The following is a 23674-nucleotide window of genomic DNA, read 5'->3' on the forward strand; positions in this document are numbered from 1 at the left end:
TTCAGATTTCATAGTTGCATTTAAAAAAGGAATTTTAAAAGTTTGGTTGAGAAATTTAAATTGTTCTCATTATGACATGCCAGCAAAGGCACCGTTGTGAGTAGAACGTTTCTACATAGTCATGTAGAAAATGTATTCAAATAAGTAAATCATTACGCCGTAAATAAAATGGCGTGTATCATAAAGGAGACATTTCCATTGCAGATTAAAATTTGCATTAAAAGTATGGTAAAATAAGTAGCTGCTCTAATGGGATATTTTGTTTTATGGGGGGAAGCTAAGCAGCTTATGAGTTCAGAATGTTGTAACTCATGAAAATATAATATCAATAACAAGCTTTGATATTGATATTGGGGAGAAATGTGTGTCTCTGCACAGCTGTAGCCAAGAAAACAACCCTTTGTGCTTGCCTTTGGCCAAACTACAGTACCAAATGACCACTTTTTAGCCTAATATTTGTGTTAAGTCACTTCCATACTTTGTAAGTAACCCACACATGGCAAAACAGCTGTTAAACTGTTCAAAAACTAAATTACTGTACAGCTTGTAAATACACACATTGACAGGGTACACAGGTGTAAATAGTATTATTGATTATAGACAGACACCCGGGTGTATATAATATGGTTGATTATAGACACCCGGGTGTAAATAGTCACATTGCCTATTAACCCCGGGTGTAAATATCATCATCGTTATTTACACCCGGGTGCAAATAATGTCTGCCAATGAGAATAAGAGTGCAAGCACGCACGCAACCAGCTAAGGATTAGCTAAACACTAAGACAGGGGTGTCCAAACTTTTTTACTCAAGGGCCACATTGGGTTTTGAAAATTGGCCGCGGGCCACACAACAAAAAAATAATGTTTATAATGTTTTGTATAATTTAAATGACAAAGTACCGTATTTTCCGGACTATAAGTCACACCAGTCAAAAAATGTTTCATGAAGAGGAAAAAAACATATATATATATATATGTTGCACCTGAGTCACAGGACCGGCCAAACTATGGAAAAAAAGTGTGACTTTTAGTCCGGAAAATACGGTAATTTTGTTGTAGAAAATAAATTTGGCACTTTGTTACATTTATAGGCAACACAGTTAAATGTATAGGCAGTCCAGTTGACCAATAACATGGCTGTTTGAATTTGAAATGGAGTGGGCGGATCTGTGCAGCTTTCGAGCAAAACGTGGTGTGAGCAAACATTAACGTTATTTCATACAGTCTATGCTTGTAACTTTATTTGCAAGACAGATGGACTGTAGAGACCAGAAAATGCATACGTTTACGGTCCGTATAAGGTTACAGGTTTGTCCAAATTAAAGATACCATAAATTCTAGTCATGCCAGAGACGTTGGTCCTACAGAGCCAGAAGGACTCGTCATATGAGATAACGAGGACTGAAGCCAGTTGGATCTAAAGTGCCAAGTTATTCGTTATCAGGTGAGTCCCAAAGCATATTGTTAAATGATTCTGATGTAGCTTACTCTTTATGACCTTCGGTAGTCTTTGGAGAAGTTAAATTGATGGCTTAGCAATCTTTCAAGAGTTTGTTATTATCCTTGCTAGTACAAGCTAGCAATGCCAGATCACGTTAGCTAATTTAGCTAACGTTAACGTCATATACGTCGACCAGATCCCTATCAAGAAGAAAACTACATTAGCCTGCTTTGTGTTTGTGGGATTATTGACAAGCGTTGGCTAGCACTAACGTTAGACAAACTATGATGGAGGAAAGTGTGTTCTTTATTAAGCAACGTTTGCCTAAAGTTCACCAATGTTCTTTAATATTATGTGTGGTGTAGGCTAAGTTAACTCACAGAAAGGAGGATAGTGCTAGGCTAGTCACACTTCACATTCATTAGGCATGCTAATGACATTGTAGCTGTTTTTTTCTTTAATCGTGGAGACATCTTTTAAAATGAGTAGTCCACAGGACAAATTACATGCATTTTATGAAGTAGAACGTTTTTTTTCCACCATTGATATTAGAGGGGGAATTAAACCTGGTGTTCTACTAAGTTAGTGCTATGAAGCTTAGGCTATATGATTGATATTATGCCTTGGTTTATGCGATAGATTTAGTTTTTTTTTTTAATTATTTGTGTTTGACAGAGCATTCAAGTTCATTTCATGGTAGTGTTTGTAATTTACCTAGTTTTAATCTGTAGCCTAACTATGTTTTTACAGGTGTTCCTGGACAGTTTTGAAACCGAGATGTCTGAACGCCTCAAATAATCAGCAGTAAAGGTAAATATTCTTCATCCAGGACCTTATCCCATTACTCTTAAAGCATAACTCAAGCCAAAATGCAACCTAGGGTCTTTTTGTTAATGTACCTGAGTCAAACTCGTTTGAAAGCATAATTAAGTCAGAAGCGCCACCATTAAGCTTGACTGTATTGTCGTTTCTGGGTCAAATGCCATTTTGAATGGGAGTCGTAGGGGCAGAACTATTTTGATACATGATGATTTTGATTCATGCATCAAAATAGTAGGCTAGTGCCCCTACGACTCCCATTTAAAATGCCATTTGACCCGAAAACGATAATACGGTTGTATTGGAAACAAAGGAATCTAAGGTAATCAAATGCAGAAAACAGGGTGGTTGCACTCATATCGGTGCCAAGGTGCACAACGTTTTAAGGAAAGACTACCTGGCCAGGTCTACCCATACCAGGATGGCAAACAGATGGTGTCAATACCTATTTGACCCATAAAAAGTAAATGTCAAATAGGTACAGATAATCTGTATTAATCTCATCATTGCCAATGGATTTCTGTGTAAAATATTGTTTATCTTGTAAAATGTTTTCCATCTTCTTTCTGTTCACAGACAACAGAGACAAATTCTCTAATACCAAGGTCAATGCATTTGACTGCTGTCCAGCCCCGGGTTGCCACCGAAAACTTTATGCATCTTGGACTGGAAGATGGTGTGCTAGTAAGGAAGCTAGCTACCACAGCTTTTGCCACCACATCTCAGTATTGGGAGGGAAGTTCACTCACTGCACAACTCTACCAGCTGTACCTTTCCTCCTCAGCCATGATCCGTAACCACCATGGTTTTCTTTCTGGGCCAAAAGACTTTGCAAACAAATAAGTAATAAATGATCATGCATTACACATTTAGCCATGTTAGACTGTTAAGTTGTTGGCTGTAGGCTGGGTGTCCAGTAAACTATTTCAAGCTTAGAGGGCAAATTCTCTCACCTAGGAGGGTAAACAACTTTTGTTTTTCATGAAATCTGCATTTTGAATTGATGGTCTACCAATGAGGCTGTAGAGTATCGCGACACAATAGTGGCAAAAAGCACTTGCGCGATGAAACATGCATTCGGGTGTATTATATTATATATTATTTCACACACGTAGATATTAAATGTGTGCGCCAAATTCTCTCTGCACGTGCGCACTCAGAGGAAACTGCTCCCCAAGCATGGAAAAAAATGCTGCGAGCGAGGAGGAATCTGACCAGCGCTCCAAACAGCCACTCGAAAAATCTATGCATGTGAAATAATATAATACGGCCAAATGCATGTTTTATCGCGTTACCACATCCAACTTGAAAAGATATGCTCAAGAGATCCATAACTTTCAGAAAAATGTTTTACTTTTGTTATGGATGAATATTATGTTTTGTTTTCATTCATGTCAATAAAATGTTTTTCTCATAATCAAAGTGTAATTTGTCATGTAACAGAATAGGTAGGAGAGTACTAATAGTACAATTTTAAAGCACACTAATATTATACTTAAATTGCATGCCTTTATAATGCTTAAAGTATCTTAAGACTATACTTTTATTAACATAACTGCAAACTTTCAAGGCACTTATTGTAGTCAGGAAGTACATTTGAAGTTAATTTAAAATATTACAGAAGCATGCCAAATGAAGTAGGAATGAGGATGATAAGAGTGTATTCAAAATACACTACTACACTATTAGTAGTTATATTGTAATGCCTTTTAAGTACATTTCCAATACACTTGGGATGTTACAAAATTGTATTGCGACTGTGTTTCGAATGCTCATAAAATATTTTTTTGTATAATGTACTTAAGAACACTTAAAGTTTGAAAAAAGTTGTTCCATTTTAGCACACTAATTACACTCAAACTATAGTCAAGTTGGTATTAAGTTGCACTTAATACATAATTCAATACACTTAATTACACTTGGATTTGACGAAAAAAGTACAAACGGTACTTAGTACACTTTCAAAAAGTATACTTTTAATAGTTTTTTTTTTTACCTGGGCACCCCTGCACTAAGACAAGATTTCAAAGCCATGGACATATATACAGAGAATATGGTGAAGGTAGGCGAGAGATACATTCAGGGATGGATTACTGCACGCGCCTATGTTGAATTAGTATTTGGCCAGATATGTTAAGTCTGATTTTGTCAATTTTACCTTTGAAAAAAGATGCAAACTCATTGATTAGATGAGAGAAGTTCAGTCGCTAATTGTGAGGGGGGATTTGTAAAAAGTGTTATTTGAACCTCTACTGATGATGAGAAGAAAGACTGTCTTGCTTTGCATATTTCAGAGTTATATGTGCGGATTGCTTAATAACAAAATTTAGCATTAGACCTAACTCCGATCCATAGTGCTGGATAGACAAGTTGTCTGAAGTAAATATACTCTCTGTGAAGTAGTCTCAATGTGTCCGAGACACTATAAAAAGACAGAGTTCCTTTTTTGAAATTCACATACACCCCTACTCTTTTAGAACTTGGGACAGTGATTTCTCGGGTTTTCTCATTGTGTCTAAAACAACAATGGCTGGGAGAACACTCTAAGCTCCAGGACAAGGCATTGTGCCCCAAAATAATATCCCCAGTGCACCACTGCCTTTTAATCCCCACATATGTGACGGCCACATAGACCCCATTCTTTCCAGCCCACTCCACTTCCCAATATGAGGGTCCAGACAGACACTCTTTACCCAGCACCTGATTATAGAAGTTGAATCTCTGGGGAAGATCAGGATAAGGAAGAGCCTCATCACTCCAGGTCACCTGTCTGTTCCCATCCGAAAGGCTGAGGTGGTTATATGCTGTGTTAATATCCAGTGTTATTTGAGTGGTATCTAAAAGAAGAAAAAAAATACAATGGTTAAACCTGAACACAAAACATTCTGGGCACTAATTTGTTTCTGCAGTGTGCATGGCTAATGAAGCAGAAATCAGTTGAATAATTGATTTAATGTCTAGAAACACAATGGAAGTTAACCTTAAAGGTAGGGTATGGGATTCTCTTTTTTGGCCATTTTTGCAAAATCACTTGAAATCCTATTCCTAACCCACTTACAGCCACTGAGTTGGAAGCACTGAAATGGAAATTAAACAAGTAAATCATCTGTGGAATGGGCAGGGCTCGAAAAACTCCATCCAGTTATTTCCAAGACCACCTAGAATCATTGGACAGTAAGTTTGTCAATCAAACGGCTGTACTATACACCCCCCCCTTTCCCCTTGCGCATGTGACCCCTTCGTGCACATACTCAAAGCTCGTGACCCAGTCAGAGCAAGTACGCTAGCCTGGCTCGCTCTCGCGCATCTGAGTTTTCGCTCGTGCATGACTACGCGTCCATGTTCTTCGAATGGGTGGAGTCAGGGCCAGCGTTGGAGGAAAGAGGGTAGGACCATTTGAGTCGTGTATTTTCAAAATCTACCGCCCGTTTTGCGAATACCATACCCCACCTTTAAATGAGTTTATGTTACTAGTTTATAGAGAGTTTATAATAACTAGTTATTCATGTGTCATTAAAGACCCTTAAACAAGATTTCTACTTTACTCACACTTCAGGAAATCCTGTCTGATCAGAGGTTCCTCCGACTCAATTATGCGGTCCTGCTTGACTGTTGATTAAATAACATTTTCAGGTAATAAGTACATTTTCAGGTAATAAGTACGGGACAATGTATTGTCCACTGATCTTTATCAGAAAATAAGTCCCAACAGGGCAGCCCAACAGGACCCTGACGTGAAGCAGAGGGCTCTTCCTTTGTCCTGAAGAGACTTAGTTTCCAATAATGACCAGCCGACAATATATTATTGCACGTCTACGGACCTAAACAAGAAAATTAACTTCATACTATTTGTCTTTTTAAATAATTTTGTTACTGTTTTGTCGCTTTTGCCGAGAAATAAATGGTGGGCAAAGTAAAGCAAACAAGCAACAAGCAAAGTTCTCATAAAACGTTAACTATCATGTGGCATGTGTGAGCATTGAGCTGACCCATCCATCTGTTAAGCTATGATGTTAAATTAGCAAATTGATTTTCCCTAGCTATTAAATTAGCTTGGGTTAGACTTATGACTTTGCACTTTGTACATCATTGAAATTAAGCTCCAGTGTTCATGGTTCATAAATTTCCAAGAGCCAATTTACACTCTCACCTGTAGATGACATTTTGTCAAAATCCACCTGAAGAATTTGCTCAACTCTCTGCTTCAGACTCAGAACAAACTTCTCAGTTTTCTCATAAAGGGAGTTGGTATTGATGGAAACTTTGGGCAAACTCTCAGATCCAGGGCATGGACATATTTTCACTGCATTCTGAAATATCAGCGAGAACTTTAATTCATTAACTGTGAACTTTCACAAATGACATTCATATTGTCTCCAAAGAATTTAACTGATACAAACTAATGAAAGATTCTTACTTACTTGAGGTCTTAATGACTATTTACAATATTATCATAAAATGGAATATCAGCCACATGGTCATGGAGCCTGAAAAAGTTACCTCAAGAAAATGAATGTGATCCTCGGTCTTTAAGAACTGTTCCAGTTCTGCATATTTCTGCTTCAGCATGGTGATCTCAACACTGACTTGCTTGAAAAAGTCAGCTGCTCGACTCAAGTCAGCCTTCTCCTGAGATCGGATCATATGTGTCATGGCGGTGCGCTTCTTCTCAATGGAACCTATCAGTTCGGTAAAGATCCTCTCACTGCTTTGTACTGCTGAATTTGCAGAGAGCTAAAGGGACAGAAAAGGCATTGTTACAATGATTAGTGACTAATATTGTTACTATTAATGTTATAATTTATGTAAGAACCAATTCTAAAATACAACACCAATTCATTCAATTTATTTCAATGTATTGTGCTTAACACATGTATCATGGTGCTTTACAGAATGTAGGCAATCAGAGAAAGAAGGGAAGAAAGGAAGAAAAGAAAAGCAAAAGAGAGGCCCATGGGTAACAGGGGCGAGGAAAAACTCCCTAGAATTGGAGATATATATAGGAAGAAACCTCGAGCAGATCCACGACTCAAGAGCCTGACCCATCTGCCTAGGGTCAGTACATGACAGTAAGGTCTGTATACATGACAAATGCATATGATAGTCGGGTGTAGAGAATAAGACATGGCGTTAAAAGCACATGAGCTGAAAGTTATAAGAGGTGGGATGATTACGTATCCATTATGGTAATTTATTATTCCTGATTTAGTGACAAAAAGTTCAATAGTCCAGCGTTGGAATTGTCCAGGGGAAGGGAGTTGTCGAGGGGCATGTGGTGGGTTGGCAGACGGGCCAGTAATCCGGGCAGAGTTGCCATAGGCTGGTGGTGGGTCGCTAGGCTGTACGGGCTAGGAGTCCAGATAGGGGGCAGTAATAGGGCAATCGAGGATGGGACTTCAGGTGAGATGGGTGAGAGGAGGGCCAACACACGGATGGTTGATGACTGGTGATGATATACCTCACAAGTGAGGTACAGTAAGGGGGAAGAAAGAGAGATGTACAGTGGGTTAGTATTACTGAAAATCAAAATGGTTAATGTCAATAAGTAATCAGTAGTACTATATATTGTTACAGTATACCATGGTGGGAATAGGCAAGAGAGGGAGAGTTGAGAGAGAGAGAGAGAGAAGGGGGGAGAGGAGAAGGGGGGGGGGGGTTGTACGGCGTGACACATGAAAAGTCCATGACAGCACTATGCTATAGCAGCATAACTAAGGCATGGTGAGGGGTAGTCGACACCAGCGCAGGTATGGTCAGTGACCACCATCGCACGCGCGACTGGGGTGCCAGTCACACGAGGACTCAGCAGGGTGGTCCATTCCAAAAAACCCTGAGGTGGGTGAATTTCCACGCACCATACCTAACTATGGGAGGCAGTAAAGAGGTATGTTTTAAGTCTAGACTTAAAAATAGGGAGGGTGTCTGCTAGTCGAATTGAGGTAGGAAGATTATTCCAGAGGAGGGGTGCACGATAGCTGAAAGCTCTGCCTCCTACTGTAGTTTTTGAGATTCTTGGAATTACAAGGCCAGTATTCTGTGATCGTAGCGGTCTGGGTGGGTTATATGGGACTAGGAGATCTTTAATATATTCTGGTGCCTGGCCATTAATGGCTTTGTATGTTAGAAGTAATATTTTGAAGTCAATGCGACTTCTAACAGGCAGCCAGTGTAGAGATGCCAGGATAGGGGAAATATGTTCATATTTTTTAGTTCTAGTGAGTGTGCGAGCAGCTGCATTTTGTATAAGCTGTAAGCTCTTTAGACAGGTGTTATTGCAGCCAGCATATAGAGGATTGCAATAATCAATCCTTGAGGTGACAAAAGCATGGATTAATTTCTCAGCGTCTGGTAGGGATAAAGACTTCCTTATCTTTGAAATGTTCCTTAAATGATAAAATGAAGCTTTGGTAATCTGTTTTATGTGATTACTTAGTGATAGGTCTTGGTCAATTGTAACTCCTAGATTTTTAACACATGTGGATGAGGATAGTCGGAGATCAGTAAATGTAGCTTGTGATGAGGATAGGATATCCCTCATCTTTTTAGGACCTAAAACCATGACTTCTGTTTTATCGGAGTTAATTGTTCGTCATCCATGTCTTTATGTCTCGTATACATGCGTCAAGTGTGGCTAATGGAGTCAATTCGTCAGGTTTTATGGAAAGGTATAGTTGTGTATCGTCTGCATAAGAATGAAATTTAATGCCATGTTTCCTAATTTCTGAGCCTAGAGGAAGCATATAGAGAGAAAATAAAAGGGGCCCTAGTACTGAGCCTTGAGGCACCCCATATTTTACCATAGTCTGGGTAGATGGTTCATTGTGAACCTGTACAAATTGTCTGCGGTTAAAAAGGTATGATCTAAACCAAGCGAGTGCTGAGTCTTTAATGCCTATCGAATGTTCAAGCCTGTGGAGTAGTATGTTGTGGTCTATGGTGTCAAAGGCAGCACTGAGGTCCAGGAGGACCAATATTGATATATGTCCATTATCGGCAGCGATGAGGAGGTCATTCAAAACTTTAACTAAGGCTGATTCAGTACTGTGGTAAGCTCTGAAACCAGACTGATATAATTCTTGGATTTTATTCATATGCAAGAAAGTACCAATTTGTTTCGACACTATTTTTTCTAGTATTTTTGACTAAAAAGGGAGATTAGATATAGGCCTATAGTTGGCCAGGTTGTTAGGGTCAAGGGTAGGCTTTTTGAGGGATGGCTTAATGACAGATAACTTAAACGACTGTGGTACATGGCCTGATAGCAGTGAGTTATTTATAATCTGGAGCAAAGCATTATCCAAGAAAGGGAGAGCAGTCTTCAGAAGATGAGTAGGAATAGGATCTAGTAGACTAGTTGTAGATTTTGATGAAGAGATTGTGGAAGTGAGGTCTAATATGTCAATAGGTGTAAATGAATTCAACGTTGTTCGTCTCATCTGTAAGTCAATTATGTTTTCGCTACCGTTCAGCAATGGAGTATGAATATTTGGTGAGACTGACTGGATATTAATCTTATCTCTAATTGTTTCAATTTTGTCATTGAAAAAGTTCATGAAGTCATTACTGTTTAGGCAAATAGGGATAGATTCGGTTACTTCGGTGTGGCTCTTCGTCAGGCGGGAGATTGTGGTAAAGAGAAATTTTGTATTGTTTTTGTTTTCTTCGATCAGCGAGGAGTAGTAAGTTGACTTGGCCTCGTTGAGTGCTTTTTTGTAAGTGATAAGGCTATCTTTCCATGGTTGGCGAAAAACGTCCAATTTAGTGGTACGCCATTTTTGTTCAAGTTTACGCAGTGTTTGTTTGAGTGTTTTTGTCTGTGTGGTATACCATGGAGCACGCCTTACTTGTTTTCTCATTCTCTTTTTGAGTGGTGCTACTGAATCAAGGGTTGAGCGTAATGAGTTCATCACATTATCAGTTAACAAGTCGACCTCGGCTGGATTAAGGAATGGGCCTTCTGATAGGCCTACCACATGAGTCTGGAATGGGGCAAGCGTAAGCGAAATTTTTTCTAGAAAGTCTGCATTAGTTTTTTCAGATAAGCCGCGGCTGTAGTATTCAGCTAAATTAGGTACTGCATGTTGTAATGTCATTGTAAAAGTAATTAGATGGTGGTCAGTTAAGGTCGGGTGTTGTGGCAAGATTGTTAACTGCTCTATGTTTATGCCGTATGACAAGACTAGATCAATAGTATGGTTATGTCGGTGCGTGGGTGAATTAACATTTTGGCAGAACCCGACATGGTCAATTGGGATTGAAATGCAATTGTGAGACAATCGTGCACATTATCCATATGAATATTAAAATCACCCAATATAAGTATTTTTTCTGTTTGGATAGTTAAAGTGGAAAGGAAATCAGAAAATTCCTCTAAGAATTCAGTGTAGGGGCCAGGGGGTCTGTACAATGTGACCACAGTTATAGGCTGATCAGTTTTCCAGTCTGGCGGTAAAAAATTGAGGACTAGAACTTCAAAAGATTTAAACTTGTGTGTGAGCTTGGGAGATGTGAGAAGACTAGATTGATAGATTGTAGCTACTCCACCTCCCCTGCCAGTGTGGCGTGGTACATGATAATTCAAATGGGAGGGAGGTGTAGACTCATTTAATGGAAGGTATTCATCTGGTTTCAGTAAGACACATAACATCTATATGATTGTCAGTAATAATTTCATTAACCAAGGCAGTTTTACTTGACAGTGATCGAATATTAAGTAAAGCAAGTGTAAGTTGCGTTTTTGGAGGAATTTGCTTCACCGGAGAAGTTTTTATCGTAATAAGATTGCTACGAATAATTACCCTAGTGGGTCGAGTAAGAGTTGACAGTCTTGGTACAGACACCCTCTCTATTTGGCCTTGTATGCCCTGTATACCTGGGTGACTGTTAGGACGGCAGAGATCTGTGTAAGACCTTATCTCTGCTTCCTGGATCTCTGGTTCGTCAGGAACTAGCCTCGGTTAAGTGACAGTCTATGTTCCTTGAAAGGAGGGCAGTACCCTCCCATGAGGGATGGATACCGTCTCTTTTCAACAGTCCAGGTTTCCCCCAGAAGGAGCTAAAGTTATCTATGAAGCCCACATTGTTATTGGCACACCACTTTGACAGCCATCGGTTGAGGTCCGAAATTCTGCTGAGCATTTCATCACCTCTTTTAATGGGTATGGGTCCAGAGAAAGTTACAGAGTCCGACATCTGTTGCGCGAACCTGCACACGGAGATAAAGTTTTGTATGGTGATCTCCGATTGACGCAATCGGACGTCATTAGTGCCAGTGTGGATAACTATTTTCGAGTATTTACGATTAGCTTTAGCCAGCACTTTCAAATTTGATTCAGATGTATTCACACACGCATAGGTGAACAAATCCTCTGCAAGTGCATAAGTTAATAATAATACATGCAACTAAGCCTAGTCTGGTAGATAGAGTATAGCCTGGCAGGCCATTTTAGCAGGAATATGTCCCTTTGTGGTAGTTTAGCATGCCAAATCACTTTACACATTCATATTGTACAGTAAACCAGTGGATTTGCTGGGTTGGAGTATGTTGCCTGTGTACCTTTGTCCAAATTGCGGAAATTTGCAAAAATATTTAGAAATCAGAAGTGGCAGTACATTGAATCTACACAATTAGAGTAATATGATCATGATGAACATTTGCTTCATTTAATTACAGCCATAACTTTGGTTTGGAGAATTTTGTCTTTTATGCTCGTACATTGTTTTATACTGTGTTTTCTTTTGTTGTTGATTTTTTTACATTATTCTGACCGTCCCGTACAAGAATTCCAACGCATATACTTGTACCTGGGCAAATGACAAATAAAGATGAACTGATTAAGTCAACTGCCAACTGACCTGTACATACCATACTTTACAAAGTTTACAATACTTTCATTTGTCAGCAGGTGCCCTCTCCACACTACTACCAAAGTGTAATGGTACTTTGACTCTTGTCAGTGGTGTAAAAATAGTGATTTGTTTTGACGTGATTCCATGCCCCAGATTTAACTTTAATCTACATTTGAAAGTTTAGGAAGGATGGTCATCCCTTTCCTCCATGACCGAACTGTACACTACACATATCATGTACTGTACACTCTTTGTACCCTCCCCTGATAGCACAGGGGCGTTGAATCCACTTTGAATCAACCTCCGCCGCTTCAAACAAACGTGGATTCAACGCCCCTCAACGCTCCTTTGCTATCTGGGTCTGGTCAGTGCTCACCTTGATAGTGTTTATAGCTTTTCTCAGTTTCTGTAGCTCGTCCTCTCTTTCTTTGATCTTCTGTTGATGTTCCATCATTTTTGCTTTGATTTGGGCCTGTAGGCAGTGAGTCATACATGTGACTAGTATGAGGGGCCGTCTCGTCCTTAATTCATACTTGGTCTTACACACACTATCATAATCTTGCACATACACCACTATACTCATGCACACTCACTATTATAGTCATTTTACATGTATGTATGAGAGGGTATAGTCGTGTATGTGAGAGAGTATAGTAGTGTATGTGAAGGAGTATAGTAGTGAATGTGAGAGAGTATAGTAGTGTATGTGAGAGAGTAAAGAGTATAGTAGTGTATGTGAGAGAGTATAGTAGTGTATGTGAGAGAGTTTAGTAGTACATGTGAGAGAATATAGTAGTGTATGTGAGAGACTTTAGTAGTGTATGTGAGAGACTATAGTAGTGTATGTGAGAGAGTGTGAGTGACTATAGTAGTGTATGTGAGAGAGTATAGTAGTGTATGTGAGAGAGTTTGGTAGTGTATGTGAGAGAGATTGGTAGTGTATGTGAGAGAGTTTGGTAGTGTATGTGAGAGAGTATAGTAGTGTATGTGAGAGAGAGTATAGTAGTGTATGCGAGAGAGTATACTAGTGTATGCGAGAGAGTTTAGTAGTGTATGCGAGAGACTATCATAGTGTATGCGAGAGAGTTTAGTAGTGTATGCGAGAAGGTATAGTAGTGAATGCAAGAGAGTATAGTAGTGAATGTGAGAGAGTATAGTGGTGTATGCGAGAGAGTATAGTAGTATATGTGAGAGAGTATAGTGGTGTATGTGAGAGAGTATAGTGGTGTGTGTGAGAGTTTGCATGAAACGGAAGGAGTTTGATTTCTCAGTTCCTGATTGGTTTGTCAATGTCACTTCTCTCTAGCTAGCCAATGAAAATCAAGGAAGGGGCGGGACCTACACTGTCAACAATGTAGTGGTCGAGGAAAAAATCAGCCAAGTCCTATGTGACTAAATATTAAACTACTACTGCAAACCGAATGCAAATTAGGCTACAAAGACATGAGGGGTGCCTATTCTAATTGTAATTGCCTAGGCTACCAGCTCCTTTTGTCTGGCGAAGTCATATTTTAGTGAACTGAGTCCTGAAAAATTGCTGCGGGACCTAGCATTTACACTGTAAACACAGTCCATATAACGTTAGTGGTGGAGGAAAAAAATCAGCCAAGTCCTATGTGACTAAATATTAAACTACTACTGCAAACCGAATGCAGATTACAAAGACACAAGGGGTGACATATTCTATTGTAATGCCAGCTCCTTTTGTCTGGCGAAGTCATATTTTAGTGAACTGAGTCCTGAAAGATTGCTATTTCAGTTAGCTAGTTAGTTAGCATTAAGCCAGGCAGCAACGACATGCTGCTGGTAGATAGTTTGGTAACCTAGCAACAATAAACACTTGACCCGCAGCACTATGAAAGGAGCGCTGTCTGGAGCTCTGTTCTAGAATTTTTGGCTGGCAGTGCAAAAATAGCGATGTGGACACAGGCTCACGAGTCACTGGCAACAGCAGACAAGGTTACCAAAAACATCTGCCAGCCAAACTGTAATGCACGTCCTTTTTGGAATGTTGCTGGAATGCTAGCTAACTAGCTAACTGCAATGGCAGCAATCTTTCAGATCTCAGTTCACTAAAATATGACTTCGCCAGACAAAAGGAGCTGGTAGCCTAGGCAATTACAATAGAATAAGCACCCCTCATGTCTTTGTAGCCTAATTTGCATTCGGTTTGCAGTAGTAGTTTAATATTTAGTCATATAGGACTTGGCTGATTTTTTCCTCGACCACTACATTGTTGACAGTGTAGGTCCCGCCCCTTCCTTGATTTTCATTGGCTAGCTAGAGAGAAGTGACATTGACAAACCAATCAGGAACTGAGAAATCAAACTCCTTCCGTTTCATGCAAACTCCCTTCCGTTTCATGCAAACTCTCTTACACACACCACTATACTCTCTCACATACACCACTATACTCTCTCAGATATACTACTATACTCTCTCGCATACACCACTATACTCTCTCACATTCACTACTATACTCTCTTGCATTCACTACTATACCTTCTCGCATACACTACTAAACTCTCTCGCATACACTATTATAGTCTCTCGCATACACTACTAAACTCTCTCGCATACACTACTATACTCTCTTGCATACACTAGTACACTCTCTCGCATACACTACTATACTCTCTCACATACACTACCAAACTCTCTCACATACACTACTATACTCTCTCACATACACTACTATAGTCTCTCACATATACGACTATACTCTCTCACATACACTACTATAGTCTCTCACATATACGACTATACTCTCTCACATACACTACTATAGTCTCTCACATACACTACTATAGTCTCTCACATACACTACTATATTCTCTCACATGTACTACTAAACTCTCTCACATACACTACTATACTCTCTCACATACACTACTATACTCTTTACTCTCTCACATACACTACTATACTCTCTCACATTCACTACTATACTCCTTCACATACACTACTATACTCTCTCACATACACGACTATACCCTCTCATACATACATGTAAAATGACTATAATAGTGTGTGCATGAGTATAGTGGTGTATGTGCAAGATTATGATAGTGTGTGTAAGACCAAGTATGAATTAAGGCCTAGACGGCCCCTCATAGACTAGTGCTCTAAAGATTATAAAAACTAGTATGACCGGTTTCAAAACCAGAATGGTAAAACTAGTAGGTGTCTGTTAAATTATTTTATGTACAAGCTGGGTACCAAACAAATTATTATCCAATCTAATCAGGAATAGTAATCCAATCAGATTGCTCATTTGTATTACATAAAAAACAAACCTGTTTTCTCGTAATTTCCTCGTCTGCTGACACAAGCCGATGTTGTTTGTGTCCCCAGTCGAGACAGTGCAAGCACAGACATTCTTGGTCATCATCACAGAATATCTCACAGGGTAAAGCATGTTTGTCAGGATGACTCCGATGACATATTTTCCATGGTCTTTCAGAGACTTTGATCAAGGGGTGGGAATTGTAGGCAGGAGACTCCTGATGCGGCTTAGCATGGGTTTCACAGTAGGCTACTAAGCACGTGAGACATTGATGAACAGCTTTTTGTTTTCTGTCCATGCAAAGGCCACATGGCACATCTCCAGGTGCTGCATACGAGTGAGGATGTGGACGCGACTGGAATCTTCGTCTTCTTGGAATCTTCTCTGGAGTCCTCATTCTCACCAACATCTCAGCCAGAATGATGTTCTTAGCCAGGACAGGCCTCTGAGCAAAGCTGGACTTACACAGTGGACACTTGCAGACTCCCCTCTGGTCAGGATGGTTCCAGTAACCCTTAATGCAGCCCATACAGAAACTGTGTCCGCAGGGAATGGTCACTGGATCCTTCAGAATGTCCAAACATACTGAACAATTGAACTCGTCCTGGGAAACAGATATACTGGCCTCTGCCATTTTGTCTGCTACACACAGTGCTCAACTCAAACACAGACTGTGAACTCAAACACAGAATGTGAAACCAACAGAATAGTTTTGTTTCTCTGGAACAGGGTGTGTATGTAATAGTCACATGCCATTCCTGCCCTTGATTTTGTTAACCCTGTAAATGCCAGAAAATGACGTATGAGGGCATTGTTTTATCACCTTTATCACAATTGCATAGCCTCACCACTTGTAGATGTATCTTAATGAGGTCTCTCTCGCACGCATGCACAGACACACACAGAGACACAGACAGACACACACACACACAATTGATCCCATAATACTAAAACTTACAGGGCTGGTAAGACAGGCTTCACACACACCCGAAACTCTCCTCTGCACATGTCAGTTATGCTCAAAAGAAAAGGAAAAGCACAAAATATAATCATTAATTTCAAAGGAACATAGTGATTTATTTGTCTATATTGGTCTGTCAGTTGCATGGGTTTGTAGAGGAATTATAACTCAATATCATCCTAAATATAAAATCCATATACTTGTTCTGAAATCCTCTCGGGACAGAGTCTGTTGTAGTCATCTAAGTTGAGGGGCAGCAGCAGAGTGCTGTCGAGAAGTTATCTGTCTTAATTCAGCAGGCTAATGGAGGGCAAAGCCATTAAAGAAATAAAGAAAGGAGTGCCTATTCTTATCATTGTCTCAATTTGTTCCCTCCAAGTGTACTCTGCTCCTGTGACATTCAGTGTCTCCTTAACTCGGTTTATCCACCTCTGAAATTTCAGAAATAGAGTTTATCCACCTCTCAAAAGAGTTTATTCACCAATTGCAACTTTTAACATTCAAAAATCACACTCTATTATCCACATTCACAATATGCACTCATCAACACTCTAGTAACCATTTAATACTGGTATTGTTATAAACATTGGACAATAACCTCCACCATCATCAAACATGTTCTAAATGTATTTTTAAAAATTCCTGCATGGCACAGTGCATCTAAACATGATCACAGAATTCATAGTTTACCCACCTCCTATTTTATCACTACACCCCTGAGCCCCACGTAGGCTAACCACAACCACCCACCACTCCCACCCCCACTCACTGGTAAGAGCCTGACACCTGGAGGAGAGGGTTCAGTTTTAGACTATTTCTGAATAAGCTTTGCTGGTTTAATGGCCTGACACCTAGAGATGCAGGTTCTCTCTCCCTGATGAGCATCATATGCTCTCGCACACCCAACACTGGACAATTAAGTTTGGGGGTCTCTCTGTGTTTCTGTATTAGAGACTTTCTCCACATCTCAGTCTGTGGGATCCGCTCAATCTCTCTCTCTCTCTCTCTCTCTCTCTCTCTGCCCTACTGGTCTCTGGGTGCCTTAGAGCTCAGCCCTGTCCTGTTGCTGGTGCATTGTGGTGATCTCTGAGGAGAGATAAAAAATGAGGAGTTCTCTTCAGGGACATTGACAACCACACAGGGACCCCAAAGCCAATCTTTTATTCAGCACAGATGAGGCTTTCATCCGTTTTTTTCTTCACACTCTCTTGGGTTGGGTTGGGATGGGCGGCAGGGTGTCATGATTCAGAGAAAGTGGGAGTGGACACAGAGGGAGGAAGAGTCTGTCTTTTGCATTATTTAAGCTCTGATTCCCCATTGTGTATATTCCACACTTTCAATAACTGCATGGCCCAGTAATCATTGATAACATACAATGAGGTTGATTTAAATTAAAGCAACACCAAAGAGTTTTTTGTACCTTAAAATAATGTTTCCAAAATCGTTTCAGTGGTTCACAGTCGCTTTGCGGCCCTCTATCGGCTATAACCGCACTATGTAAGTTTGCCAGATCGGGTAGCGCATCAGTAAGTTTATGGAATGAGACATAAGAAACTACAAATTTGACTTGAATCTGATGTCGCAATACAGCAATTACTTTCATAAATAACGCAACATATTCTATATTGTCTGTGGACATTGTTATTTGCCTAGCCGGTGCTGGATAAACAAATAGCGTGCGTGCGACAGAGGGAAAGTTCTTTGGTGTTGCTTTAATATTTCATCATGTATTATTTTCCTGCTTCTTTCATCCTCAACTGCAGTGCAGTGGTTCTTGTTCTCTTCCTCTCTGTCATTAGTGGTGTTGGGAAGGAAGCTGCTGTGAGCTTGTTTGTAGTTCTGTCAGACAAAAGAAGGTACAGTAAATGAGTTGAAGAGGCACCTGCAGACTCTCCTCAGTCATCTCCTCTCCTCAGTGCATCACTGGAAGCTCTTCTCTCTTATTTTTCTCCTCAGCTCTCCTCTCTCCTCCCTCAGGGGAGAACTCAGAGAGGAGAGGACATGCCACCCACTGAGCTGATTAGAGCAGTCACACACTGGAGCCTAGCCAGCCTAAATGCACAAATGTAACTATCAATACAAATGTATGTGCCAAAGTTAGTTTTGTGAAAACCATTGCAATTTGACATGAACCAAATGTGGAATATTTGATTTTATATCAACACTAAACAAATTATCAAGTGGAGCACACATCCTGTGATTCATGTCTGCTTCTTATTACTTGAACTGTCAACGGAGACAACTTCCATGAACTTCTTTGCTGACCTTGTCAACACCATGGATTTGAAAGTATAAGTATGACTGGATCAAGCCTTCATCCTTTTGATGTTTTAAATCATAGCTGTTACATATAGGATTTCATTCATATGCTACATATAGGATTTCATTCATATGCTATAGGATTCTTTTCTCAGACTGCATTGAATGCTGTCAGTTGGTCTTTGCTTGTCTTTGCCTTGACGTGCTAATCAGTACAAACACTCTGTCATCTGAGGAGTCCCATCCCAGGACTTGAGAGTAACTGCAGATTACCCCACTTATGACAACACAACAACACACATGCAAAAATGTTTTAATTGACCCATGTATGAATCTCATATTTGTTAACAATTAAAAACAGGTAAACAGGCAATATTGTGCTGGTTATAAGTTGGAGCATAAACAATGTACTGTAGCTTAAGATGAATGATTGTAAATGATGAGAGTAAACCCTCTTCCAGGAAGCACAGCCGAATTTGAGTATATATTTTGTCGGGTGAGCAGCACTGGCTACAGCATCTCACCACTCACACAAAGCATCTCTAAAACAATTCCCAAACCACTGGATCACACTAGACACTAGACACACATACAACTAGACAAGATATGAACAGTTTATGATAATACTAAGTAAGCTCAAGTAGTTCTCCATTAAGTTTTGAACATGAGGTCAGCAGTCTTTGTCAACTTTGTCAACAACAGTAAAGTTAGTTTAACATTCAGAATGCAAACAACTGCGCAACATAGAAACTAGCATCCCTTACATTCCACAAGGCTTGTTTTATATACTGATGACACAATTTTTTAGGTTTTTTAAAAATAATAATATATAAACCAATGGCTCTCTACCAGTTGACTTCATGACATCAAACCAGCTGTGCAATATAGAGACTAATGTGCCTTATATACCACAACACAAGGCTTGATTTTTAAACATACCTTTTTCTATCATTTTTAACCATTTGTTTTTCAAAATATAAAACCATTATGCTCCCTGATGAACTGATCTCATGACCAAAATTAAACCAACTGTGCAATATAGAGACTGATGTCCATTGCATGCCATAAGGTATGATTTTCAATACACCCTTTGTTGTTTGAAAGGTATATTTGAGTGTTGCACAGTTATTTGCATTTTGAATGGTAAATGAACATTGAATGTTTAAAGGAACACGCCACCCAAAATCAGTAGTAATATATGTTCTTACCTTAACTTTCACGAGTTGAGTCATACCTCTCCCGCGCCGGTAGGTGCACTCAAACGCTCTGTCGCGCGGCGCGAATGTGTTAGCATGTTGCTATGCTAGCGGGCTCTGCCGTGGCCGTAGAGAGAGGAACATAGCAGTAATCAAACACCTCCACATTTTCCCTACTTAAATACAGTTGCACGAGTAGTTGATAAAAATGTGTACGTCACACAACATGAAACGTGGCGATTTTCCAAGCGAATAAACAGGAGAACTACAATGTGTGGCGCAATAGCACTTGGGAGTACTTCGACCTAGCGTGGTAATATTATTAACACCTAATTGTAGATCCTATCCACCACAGAGTTTAGAATCCATGCTGGATCGACCTTCAGCCTCTCCCTCCCCTCTGAGCGAGAGAGAGGCACACACACTAGAGATGCGCTGATGGGCTATTATTTCAACCATAACTGCATAGCAAAACTTATCATCCATCAGCCATCCATCAGCACCAAAGTTTGTTGACCAATTTTCAAAACCGCACCCGCCCACCATCCGTTGGTTGTTTTAATGTAGGCTAGCCTATATGGGTGATGCAGCGCTGCTGACGTGAGGCTAGAAAGCCCTTGCCTGTTCTAGAAAGACTGATCTAATGCAGCAAATATATTAAAAGGCTAAAGTCGTACATTGGCTAGGCCTATCCCCAGAATATCAGCAGCAAACTCAGTCTCTGTCGCGCAAAACAGTCTCCAAATAAAACGCACATCGGCATAGCCCTGGGAAGTGGGGGTGCTGGGGGTGCGGCAGCACCCCCTACAGGAAAGCACGAGTATTTATGTGTCATACCACTCACGATCAGAAAAAAAGAAGCTCTCCGTCCCCGTGTCTATTATTCTATTATGCACCAAATTTTTTACATTAGACCTGGGAGATCTAAACAAAAACTAAACAAATTAACAAAACAAACCTGAGGGAGATATCCCATGACGCTAGCTTTATGGTACGACAATATGCCATATTAATAGCTGAATATTACCGTGAGTTTCCCAAGGAGCTGAACACGGGCCTTCTCAATCTTCAGCTTAAAATGATGCATAGTGTTATCGGGGAGTCTCGGTGCACCACGGTGAAAGGTGGCATGGATATTGAGTAAGCTCCATCCACAAACAAGAGCTCTCTTCAGCGAGGTAGATGAACTTATTCATCTGTGTCTTTGCGTGCCTGTTTCAGTCGCCGTGCGTTTATGATGTCAGCATTTGTTGTAGGCTATATTTGTGATATGTGGATCAATTTAATGTAGGCTAGCCTATGAATATTGCGTTGTGTAGGCCTATGTTATGCATATGTTTTGAGTCAATGTGTTCTGTCTAATATGCTGTGCGATAGGGTCTGTTTTGACACCCATGTCAAAGCGTCAATAATTATTACGTTTTATTAATGTTGGTGTTCAACAGTTTTATATTTCACGTGTTCGCCGTCGATTTCGGTGCAAGGCTACAGCATCTTTGTTACCTTACTAGTGTAGCGTCAGATAGCAGACGGTTACTTTGTTTGCGTTAGTATCAATCTGTGGTTTGTGACATTTTGTCGCATTTTTTCTGTAGTGTAGCCATAATGTTCTTGACAGTGATGTATGCCTGTGCTGTGTGTCATGCAATGCCAGTATGCTGTTGTCCATTAACAGAGAAAGGCGTTTAAATAAACTACGACTACAGCACCCCCAACCAAAACTCACTTCCCACGGCCCTGCACATCGGCCTGTTGCCTATTCTGCCAGCTTGTGACAATATATCGTCCAAAATGCTTGATTGCATTGCATTCTCCAAATTTTTAGCATTTTTGTTCAGTGAATCTTTTGTAAATTCCTATACAATTACCGTCGGGCCTATAGGCATATTGCCTGGCTTGCCTCAGCTTCGGTCACGTCCTTTTACAATTTTATCATTGTAATAAAAAACGCAATTTGCCACATAATTTCAGCATGCTCCTGGCCTACTAATTAATGCCTATTGTACTTTATTTTTTGCAAAAAGAAAGAAATCATTGATAAAATAACAAGTCATTCACATTATAGGCTACTTTACACACTGTTATGTCAGGTTGACTGACAAGCCTGTTCTGAAGACTCCCATTCATTTCGACTGCACGAGCGCGTCTTTTTCAGACAGACATCGCAATTCATTTTCTGGCAGGCCATCGGACAAATATGACGCCTCGATATTAAAGAAACTCCGACTCCATTCATTCTGAAAGTCCACCGCACAACAGTGCAACGTGCATGTTCACATTTTTAGTAACAAACGCCAAACTTGCTTGCTTGCCTTACACAAAGTTTTCAGACTATTTTTCTTACCTTTTTTTTCCGCTGTGGATGTTATTGAGTTTGTAGAAGTTTTAGCTCTTACGTTCTGAACATCTCGCACTGCCATCGCCCGATGTCATTTCTGAGTCATATCACTCTCTGTCTCTCTTTTAAATGCCTATTCCCTGAATGGTAGGCTACAATTATGTGTTTTATATATAGGCTAATATCTAAACAAAATAACTCAGGCAGTCTCATCTAGGATATAACACAGGTTGAAGTCAACGCCAAGTTGGTTCTATAGGGAGGTGAATGTGTGTAGGCTAAACATCTGTAGATGACTCAGAAATGACATCGGAAGACAAGGAGTGAATAGTGGCGAGAGGCAAGCCGAAGTCTGCTGACAAGGGCCTGACGGTAATTGTAAAGCAATTTACAAAAGATTCACTGAACAAAAATGCTGAAGTGGTACATGAAAATTTAGCTAAAAATGTGGAGAATGCAATGCAATCAAGCATTTTGGACGATATATTGTCACAAGCTGGCAGAATAGGCAACAGGCCGATGTGCGTTTTATTTGGAGACTGTTTTGCGCGACAGAGACTGAGTTTGCTGCTGATATTCTGGGGATAGGCCTAGCCAATGTACGACTTTAGCCTTTTAATATATTTGCTGCATTAGATCAGTCTTTCTAGAACAGGCAAGGGCTTTCTAGCCTCACGTCAGCAGCGCTGCATCACCCATATAGGCTAGCCTACATTAAAACAACCAACGGATGGTGGGCGGGTGCGGTTTTGAAAATTGGTCAACAAACTTTGGTGCTGATGGATGGCTGATGGATGATAAGTTTTGCTATGCAGTTATGGTTGAAATAATAGCCCATCAGCGCATCTCTAGTGTGTGTGCCTCTCTCTCGCTCAGAGGGGAGGGAGAGGCTGAAGGTCGATCCAGCATGGATTCTAAACTCTGTGGTGGATAGGATCTACAATTAGGTGTTAATAATATTACCACGCTAGGTCGAAGTACTCCCAAGTGCTATTGCGCCACACATTGTAGTTCTCCTGTTTATTCGCTTGGAAAATCGCCACGTTTCATGTTGTGTGACGTACACATTTTTATCAACTACTCGTGCAACTGTATTTAAGTAGGGAAAATGTGGAGGTGTTTGATTACTGCTATGTTCCTCTCTCTACGGCCACGGCAGAGCCCGCTAGCATAGCAACATGCTAACACATTCGCGCCGCGCGACAGAGCGTTTGAGTGCACCTACCGGCGCGGGAGAGGTATGACTCAACTCGTGAAAGTTAAGGTAAGAACATATATTACTACTGATTTTGGGTAGCGTGTTCCTTTAAGTAACTTTACCAAGGTGGTCAACTGTGTTATATATGGCGTCCCTGGCAGGATCAGCGTGTCATCCTCCTCCTCACCAGGAACGCGACGATAGCTGCCATGCCAACACAGGCAGCACACAGTTTTCCCACGGCGATGGCCACTCCTGTCAGATCACCGGTGGAGTGGGTGGAGTCTGAGGCTGAAGAAGCAGAGAGGGCCATAGCAGTGTCTA

General features: G+C 40.4%; 1 protein-coding gene across 1 annotated transcript; it reads right to left on the bottom strand.

The window, feature by feature from the left end:
• Window positions 1–2548: 2548 nt before the first annotated feature.
• Window positions 2549–16081, bottom strand: LOC143130993 (tripartite motif-containing protein 16-like). Its single transcript, XM_076290324.1, has 6 exons — window positions 15409–16081; window positions 12489–12584; window positions 6764–6997; window positions 6414–6573; window positions 5813–5872; window positions 2549–5100 (listed from the first exon to the last, which is right to left on the bottom strand). Exons 1-6 carry the CDS (start codon window positions 16030–16032, stop codon window positions 4577–4579), a joined length of 1698 nt encoding a protein of 565 aa, XP_076146439.1. The 5' UTR covers window positions 16033–16081; the 3' UTR covers window positions 2549–4576.
• Between the last annotated feature and the right edge of the window lie 7593 nt (window positions 16082–23674).

This window comes from Alosa pseudoharengus, unplaced genomic scaffold (assembly GCF_046254945.1).
Source record: "Alosa pseudoharengus isolate Yale_2024_CS ecotype anadromous, Long Island Sound unplaced genomic scaffold, YU_APseudo_1.1 YU_APseudo_1.1_scf_18, whole genome shotgun sequence".
In the NCBI taxonomy this organism is placed as follows: domain Eukaryota; kingdom Metazoa; phylum Chordata; class Actinopteri; order Clupeiformes; family Clupeidae; genus Alosa; species Alosa pseudoharengus.

Bases quoted from the DNA above. Each gene is read 5' to 3' on its own strand.
- LOC143130993 (XM_076290324.1), bottom strand. From the start codon at position 16,032: ATGGCAGAGGCCAGTATATCTGTTTCCCAGGACGAGTTCAATTGTTCA. The intron at 12,585-15,408 runs GTTTGTTTTTTA...CACTGCCTACAG, and splicing joins AGGAAATTACGAGAAAACAG to GCCCAAATCAAAGCAAAAAT. The intron at 6,998-12,488 runs GTGAGCACTGAC...CTGTCCCTTTAG, and splicing joins AAGCTATAAACACTATCAAG to CTCTCTGCAAATTCAGCAGT.